This window comes from Coccinella septempunctata, chromosome 3 (assembly GCF_907165205.1).
Source record: "Coccinella septempunctata chromosome 3, icCocSept1.1, whole genome shotgun sequence".
In the NCBI taxonomy this organism is placed as follows: Eukaryota; Metazoa; Arthropoda; class Insecta; order Coleoptera; family Coccinellidae; genus Coccinella; species Coccinella septempunctata.
In genome coordinates this window covers 20513014-20521601 of record NC_058191.1, presented here as the reverse complement: position 1 = coordinate 20521601, position 8588 = coordinate 20513014, and the positions used below count along the sequence as shown (strand labels likewise).

General features: G+C 34.9%; 1 protein-coding gene across 3 annotated transcripts; it reads right to left on the bottom strand.

The window, feature by feature from the left end:
- Positions 1–378: 378 nt before the first annotated feature.
- Positions 379–1431, bottom strand: LOC123310148 (thioredoxin, mitochondrial). Of its 3 annotated transcripts, none has more exons than XM_044893553.1 (3): positions 1362–1431; positions 1099–1315; positions 742–1040 (listed from the first exon to the last, which is right to left on the bottom strand). In XM_044893553.1, exons 1-3 carry the CDS (start codon positions 1370–1372, stop codon positions 888–890), a joined length of 381 nt encoding a protein of 126 aa, XP_044749488.1. In that variant the 5' UTR covers positions 1373–1431; the 3' UTR covers positions 742–887. The 3 variants fall into 3 exon arrangements, with proteins under 3 accessions (XP_044749486.1, XP_044749488.1, XP_044749487.1); XM_044893552.1 differs by having other exon boundaries at positions 742–1043; positions 1362–1412; XM_044893551.1 differs by lacking the exon at positions 1362–1431 and having other exon boundaries at positions 379–1040; positions 1099–1240.
- Between the last annotated feature and the right edge of the window lie 7157 nt (positions 1432–8588).

Below are 8588 nucleotides of genomic sequence, written 5' to 3'. Positions count from 1 at the left end.
GACGTCACGCTTAAAGACGCTTTAAGACATCGATTAGACGCTTAATCGCCAAAATATGGCTTTTGTCTTTCCAAAACCGTAAAAGAAATCTGCTGAATGAGACATTTTCACACAAAGATTCATGAATTTCAAATATTTATAGAAAACAATTTGTTGCTCCTCGTATTCCAGACAAGAATTTGATCGATTGTGTTCTGGTGGAACGCTGAAAAAAATCTTTGCCATAGGCACCCTAGGTGCTAAGGCCGGTCTTGATGTTGGAAGGAGAAGATACCACACAGAGTAAAAAAAACAAGCTTTGACAAACATATGAAGATATTTGGGTACTCTGCATTTTATTTGACCCAGCTACAATCACAAAAATCAGTGAAAAATCTGTTATCTTAAATCCTATATTATATCTTAAATATCAATAACATAAATAAAAAAGTACCAATTGAACATTCAGACTAAAAAACAAAAGGAACTCTATTCCTTATTAATTAACTTCTCAATCAGTTCTTCTATCAAATTTGCATCCGCTAATCCAATAAATTTATCTACAACAAGTCCATTTCTCACAGCAATTACTGCTGGTACTGCTTTAACTTCAAAAGTTTGGGCTAAACCTGGATGATCATCAATTTCTAATGTTGCTAAATCAATATCATTATTGTGTGCTATTAACTCTTCAAGTTTTGGAGTTAAAATATGGCAAGGTTCACACCAATCAGCATGAAAATTAACAATAACTGGTTTGCTCGAGTTCATCACCCTGGATAAAAACTCGTCATCTGTTTTGAGTGAAATCAACTTCTTCATTTGTGCAGAGGAAGTTATATTTCTAGAAAAGGCAACTTCCCATATGGTTTTTCTGATGCCATTATAGATAATTCCAGTTATTGTACTCATTGCTCTCTAACTTTTATGTGAAAGCTTTGTATTGGTTTCGCACGAACTGGTTCAATACAGTGGAATAGAAAGAAAGCAACAAAACCCACTATTGAACTCGTAAACAAAATAACCAGAACTAAATTTTTATAGATGAATTTGAAGTCTGTCTTCTGAAAAAGAAAAAATTGAAATTATAGTTCTTGAGTGTTTTTGTTATTCCCATACCTCAGATTGTATATTGTAAATCTCTCGATTATGTTTTTCCACAGGAAATGATATGAGAATAATCGTAATCACAGCAGCTGTACCCAAGGCTATCCACGATATATTACTTTGAAGTTTAACTGCAATTACATATATTCCTAATGCAATTATCCAAACGATAATGAGAATTAATAATCCTATTCCAATGCTGCCTACAGTTATCATATCTGCAACAAAGCTTGAATTAACTGAGAATTTTCAATTTGTAATAAATATCTAACTACCATGGTGACATTACATCACAACAAATTACAACCAAAGACAAGACTTTCCCTTTCTCTATGTTACAACCACAGAACACTAATATAAGTTATACATTGAACATATTAGTGTTCTGTGCATTGAACTCTATACTCCCATAGAGTTCAATGAAGTTATCAGAGACTTTCTTCTCTATGGAAGTTATATAGGCTGTGGTCCGTATATGTCGAATTCCTGACAATTTGGTTCAATATCAGTCACCAGAGTAACCGCTCTGGTAACTTTCGGTTATCAAATGTGTATATACGGACCATTCGCATAGTTTGATATAGCCATAGACATATAGACATGGACTGTGCCTTCCCTTTCTATCTATGCATGAAATACGGTCAAAAAAAGTGACAGAGAGAAACGCACGTCGGGACGGTCGGGAATGCAGTTGTCTCTTTCTAGAATATTGATTGGTCCACACTCACCTCTATGTGAACAAAAAAGAGAAGGTAAATGCCCGACCATCATTTCCCACTTTCTATAAAAAAATTTCATGCTGACATTGCTCAGTCCATGTCTCTATGTCTATGGATATAGCCATTGAACTAAAGAAAGTTTCTTTAGTTCAATGGATATAGCGTACGGTCCGTATATACAACCTTTGTTTTGGTTCGCACTTGTGGCGGTTCTGAATCGGTACAAAGTAGTGGGGCAGCAATGGTATGGGAAGCTACACGCATGCTACGCACGAGCAAAGATTATAGAGAAGTTAAACTCAAGTTATTACTCACTTTCTAGGTTAGTGATTTGGCCGCTAGGCGGCGTTTAGATTTTTGGATTCGCCAATATACCATTGAACTCCCATAGAGTTCAATGGTATATACGGACCATACGCTTTATTAGATCTATGGTTACAACAAACAAACTTTGTCTATGACAACAACATTTGTGTTGGCTGTGGTCCGTACATACACTTCGGTTTCTTCTGGTTAGTAAAGCTACATTCACAATCAATTCACGAGCCGAAGTGCACTTCGGCACGGAAGCTTAGCAGATGGCGTTCTCCGTTACCATTCACAATGAAATTCAAGACAAAATTTCTTGCAAGTTGCAAACTATCACTTCGGCCAGGAATTTCGTGCCGGCTATAGATGATGCTGATGCTTATGTTTTGATCAGTTACATTTTTGATTCATTTGAGTATTTGGTTCCAAGATTATTGCGAATGGTAAATTTCGTGCCGAAGTGCACTTCGGCCCGCGAATTGATTGTGAATGCAGCTTAAGTGGGAGGTCCGTAAATGTCGAATTCCTGACAATTCAGTTCAATATCTGTCACCAGAGTAACCGCACTGGTAACTTTCGGTTGCCATACGCGTTGACCATACGCGTTCTGTGCAAATTAGGGATGGGCAAACGTGAAAAAAATATCGATATATATTGTATCGATATTTCTCGACAGTATCGATATATACCATGAAAAAATATCGATATTTCGATATATTAGAATATTCGGAATGAAACACAGATTTGGAAGTGTTATCAATATTTTATTATTTGAATATATTGGTTTAACGATATATACCAAATTTGTGGTCACCCATAAGCCTTATTAAAATATTCGGAATGAAGCACAGAAGTGTTATCAATATTTTCATTATTTAAAATACAAAACGAATATCAATTACTATTTTAAGTGCAAATTGCATGTGCACTCCTATTCTTTTCGTTTAGAACTACTGTCACAAAGCATAACAATGATCTACCCGTACCGTAGATACATTGAACTCTATGGGAACCCTTAGTTCAATGCACAGAACAGCATTGATTTTAAAGTTATCAAAAAGATTTAGTTATGAAACTTAATTATCAGATTACATTCAGTAAGGAAATGGCTGAAACTCAACTGCGATTCTCTTTTCTCTAACACTGAAACATTTCATTGATAATAAAATACTTTCAAGTTGAAAATTCTCTTTATTATGCATATAATCATTAAAACATCAATATTTCAAATATTATTCCAGCTGTCGAGGCTCAATATTAGATATTAGATAAAAGAGAGTTCCAGCAAAATGAAATCCAAATTGATAGGCTATGTTTAACGTCTGACGTTTCATGATGGCAGCCAGGGGGGTGAAACTCCCTCTTCTATGATCCAATCTACAACCAAAGCCATATTTTGGCGATTAAGCGTCTTAATCAATGTCTTAAAGCGTCTTTAAGCGTGACGTCATTAATTTTGTTGTCGCAAAAATAGAATATCGCTGATGGTTGAGTCATCTGTCGTTGTCATTAGACAGCGAATCGAATTGTGAATTTTTCAATTTCTGTTCTTCGGCTATTAGTTGAAAAATATTTATTTATTCTAAATGATAATGCAGAAACTGCATTATTGGCAATAAAATTACTCTTCCCTAGTAGAAATTCAAATCAAATTCGATATAAACAACATATTCTCCCTTCTTCTTTATATTACCTCTTTCCGCTTAAGACGTTCTGTGCTTAAGACGACACAGGCCAGAGACAAGATGACTCTATGACACAGGCGCTCTTCACAGACCGCCAAGTTCCGCTTAAAGCGTCTTAAAGACTGACGTCATGACTTATTCGCTCGAATAGCACCGCTTAAAGACGCTTCACGCGTCTTAATCGCGAAAATATGGCTCAAATATGAGGCGAATTTTGGCGCTGTAACCACAGCTTACTATGGTTATGGTTATCTCTGACGTCATAGTTACTGATGACATTTATGTCATCAGCTGTTAAGTGACAGCTGTACGTTTTGTTTGGTTAGTTTTCGATAAAAATAAAATTTTGGAGGGTAGAGACCCTTCTTGAAGAAGATGTACAAGAAGAATGATAAGAAAATAATCTTTAACTAGTTTAACCTACCTGGTGTATACTGGTGTCTCTCCAAATGCTGTTTTTTGCTTACCTCTTTCTTTTTTCATAATTCAATACGCATTATAGATTCCAGTAGTAGTATTTTATAATTTGTTGTGATGTTGTGATGGATCCACCAATGGCAAAAAAATTAAACTATCGCTGTTTACTTCATAGAAGGGAAGTTTCCCTTCTATATGGGTGTGTTCTGTGCTTCGTGAATCCCGCTACCAACGTCTATTATTTGTGTTCTGTGCGTCTCTGCTAAGAATCTATGGCACTAAAATTCATTCCATTTCACTCATTGAAAGGCATTGAACTCTATGGGTTCCCATAGAGTTCAATGTTGAAAGGAGATAGAACTACATACCATACTCTTTAACCCATTGAACTCTATGGGAACTCCATAGAGTTCAATGCTTTAACCCTACTCAAGAGGAAGGTTACGTGTAGTTACGTGGTTAACTTCCTGTGACGTCATTGAAACGTCATAGTTACATGGTTATCATCGCCAAAATGTGGTTACCCATGTAACTACAACCTAACCATAGTTAACCACTAGCGCCGACATGAATTTCCGGTTGAAGTGACAGGGCCTGTTCCGATATTGCTGCTAGTACTGGCCCGCAATCGAATAACAATAGAACTCGAACGACTGGGCCAATAGGCATCGTTTCTGAAATACTGACAGTACTGTTCAGGAATATCGGAACAGACGGACAGTCAAAACCAAATTAACCTAATTCTTTTGATTGACAACCTGTTGACGTTTCAAAAATCATGTATTTAATATTCACATTTCATTATTTAACTGAAAAATTACTTCTCTACTACATAACGAGGCGGATTATTTAGGAGATTCTAGTGCAGATTCAAGGAGATGTAACTTAAGACCGACCGAATGTTGAATATTATTTTCATCTATTCTGATACACTTGATTAGGTAGGTTGAGCTATTTTTGATCTCTGAATTTATCATTCCAATTCTACATCAATCACTTTGTTATTATGTTACTTACTAAGCTTTCTCTATCTTCATTCTCTTTTTTTTTGTTTCAGATATGTTTTCAATTTCGAGATGTACAAGGGAACAAGAAAATTTATCACAATGAAAGAGCCGCCCCGATAATTTAAATAGCTCATTATGTGAATAAATTCAATATAACTAAGCTTTTATAGGGACAGATTTTTGCTGAGGTTTTTCGTGGTTGTTTTGTATCATACATATATGCGGATGTTACTTGATTTCCATTTCCTCTGCTTATACTGAGATTTTATATGCGAAACAGGTTTTACGATCAACAATTCTATTTCTTCCCAAATACCATATTGTTTGATATATTTCATCCTCAATATGTATTTGCATTTGGCTGACTGATATATAAATGTGCTCCTCTGGAAAATACTGTTTATAGAATTTTTATGAAAAATAAATAAATTGCTGAAATTCTAACTTTCTCCTACCTTGATGATATTTTTTATGTAATGTAAATTTACAGCTTCTATCATGAATTCCAAATCTGTTTTCAATATTAATGGTAGAAGCTGTAAATTTACAATGAAGGTGAAAACAACGAAAAGTATGTATATAGGTATAGTACGCCTGTAAATTCAAAATTCCCGCCATTCAATATCTACTTCCACAACCAAATATGGCGCATAGACATAGAGACATGGACTGAGCAATGCCAGCATGAAATTGGCTATTTATTAGAAAGAGAGAAAAGCTCGTCGGGACATTACCTTTCTCTTTTTTGTTCACATAGAGGTGAGTGTAGACCAATCAAAATTCTAGAAAAAGACAACTGCATTCCCGACGTGTTTTTCTCTCTGTCACTTTTTTTGACCGTATTTCATGCATAGATATAAAGGGAAGGCACAGTCCATGTCTCTATTCATTCTACTCTGTAATCTGTGTCTCTATGTCTATGATATGGCGGCATATAAATGACATTTGGTGTTGCCACAGATTACTTAGGACTTTTCACTTCTTGTATATTAGTGTTCTGTGATGGCAGCACTTCAACTCAAATTTCATTACAACACGTAAACGTTATATTTGACGTTATTTGTCACGTTAACGTTTACGTTCAGGCTAACGTTCTGTGGTGCGCACTACAACTCTCTAATTAGACAGTTGAAGTGCGCTTTGCGTTGATATCGAATATCGATTAACGAATTCAAAATATGAACTGGCCCATTTTGTAAGTAAGCTGTTAAGGAATATTTGTCACTTACAGTTCAATTTTCGTTGCAAAAACAAATCTGTCAATATTTCAAAACTATCGAATAAGGGTTCGAAGGAGCATTTCTATTCTTCTTCAAGATAATTTCCGTTCCACAAATTGAATTCATTCACTATATCTACTCATGAAGAATATTTGAAGAACAACTAGAATAGATTTATGTATTTCTGTTTCTCAATACATGCCCACAATTCACATTACATATTTCCAATACAGTTTTTTTGAAATATTGCTGAAGTTGCCGTAAAACTTAGCTATATCCGTCCCGAATGTTCGTTCATCTGATTGGGTTCTGCCTCAAATTCCAACAACACCGAATTCTTAGCTGTAGTTCTTGATTCTCCATACAGAAAACTTAACTTACTGAACGACATGTTGAATAAATGAATATTCTACACCCCTTTCTCGAAACTAATACATTGTCACACACACAATAATCGCGCTTATAAATACAACATATTCGTAAGTCGTAGGAAAGTATTCAAATTATTTTCAAATATCAATTGACAATGCTCTGTCAAATTCTAAACAGCGCTACCTACAGTACACAGAACATAAACATCAGTACAGTACATAAACATCAGCTACAGTAGGAAAAACGAAACTGATCCCATATCCCCACGAAATTAAAAACAATATCTAATCAGTGAATACACCAGAGTTTTAGACATCTTAATAATATTCCTATCATCTGTCACCAGGAAAACAGTTCTGTCAGCAGTCTCAGCCAACTTCAACTATACTTCATTCAACTTTATTTTAGCAGTCGGTTGGCCATGGAAATTTGACACATTTCACTCTGTATAGTACGAAAATGTGGGGTTATGAAGCTTGTCAAAACATTTTTGGGCTTTAAATCAACGCTATGTTGCCCGTTCTACGTAAAAGTTTCTGTTATTACGTATTTTATCACAATGTCGAATCTCTTCGGAAAATATGTGACGAACGTAATTGAAGTTTATACAAACTGATTGAAGGCATTCCAAACCCAGTTATTTGCATGGAAAATACAAGAGATCAGTATAATATCATAATATGCACTAGCTTAAGGAGAATTAATGTTCGTTATCTTCTTTGGCTTACATCATTTGTAGATTTCAAAAATATTAACCCGAAGATGAAATGCATATGATGCAGTGGTTGGAAATGGGTATCTTCCGAAAGAATTAACAGATAATTACAAGAATGTTAAATTCTTCAACAAAAATCATCTAGCATCAATATAAGTAAAAGGAATTGAAGGAAGTTTCAAGTTAAGATGAACTTCACCTTTGAAAAAAAATTTCACATGAATAAACAAGTAACATGTCAACTTGCGCGTATTTGTGGCTATTCATCTTAATACATTGATGTAATAATAATGATTAGGTACCTTAAAGCATTTACATTGTATAGGACAAGTCAAATGAAAAATAGAAAAATCCATTTTAGGGAACTTATCTAAAATCCTGTAGTAAACTTTATTTCGCATTAATTCACTCAAACATAAAATTCTCAAATGACATCACTTTTTTGGGTCTCCCAATAGAAGGAAATTCTTTGTCATACTCTTCATTCACAATCTTTCTGATTGTGGAAATATTCAGCTGAAATATAAGTCTTTTAGATTCAAATGAAACATTATATAAATTCTCTTACATTGAATATGTTCGCTATCGTCTGACGTATTGTGGATTTTAGAATATCAGGGTATAACTATTTGAATGAGCGGACCTGAATTCTAAATAGCACTTCCTGAAACCCTGTCTCTTTTTTCAATCACTTTCGAATTTTCGTAATAAAAATTGATATTAGTTGTGGCAACGGCGTTATGACATTGACGACATTTCATGAGTGCCAACCTAACTTCGTTCTAGTTACAAAAACTTGAGAAAATTATTTCATGGCCAACCGACTGCTAAAATAAATTTGAATGAAGTATAGTTTAAATCAAAATTTCGCATTCCCGTGACGCCAGCGGGCCTGTTGGCAAAAACATGAACTACCATATTGGTAGATATTTTAGGGGACAAAAAATCTATGGTCTCAAAACAGCGATCGCCGTACAGAGACAAGAGAGAGTTGAAGTGTGCACAATACGTTAGCCTGAACGTAAACGTTAACGTGAGAAATAACGTCAGATATAACG

Bases quoted from the DNA above. Each gene is read 5' to 3' on its own strand.
- LOC123310148 (XM_044893551.1), bottom strand. From the start codon at position 891: ATGAGTACAATAACTGGAATTATCTATAATGGCATCAGAAAAACCATA.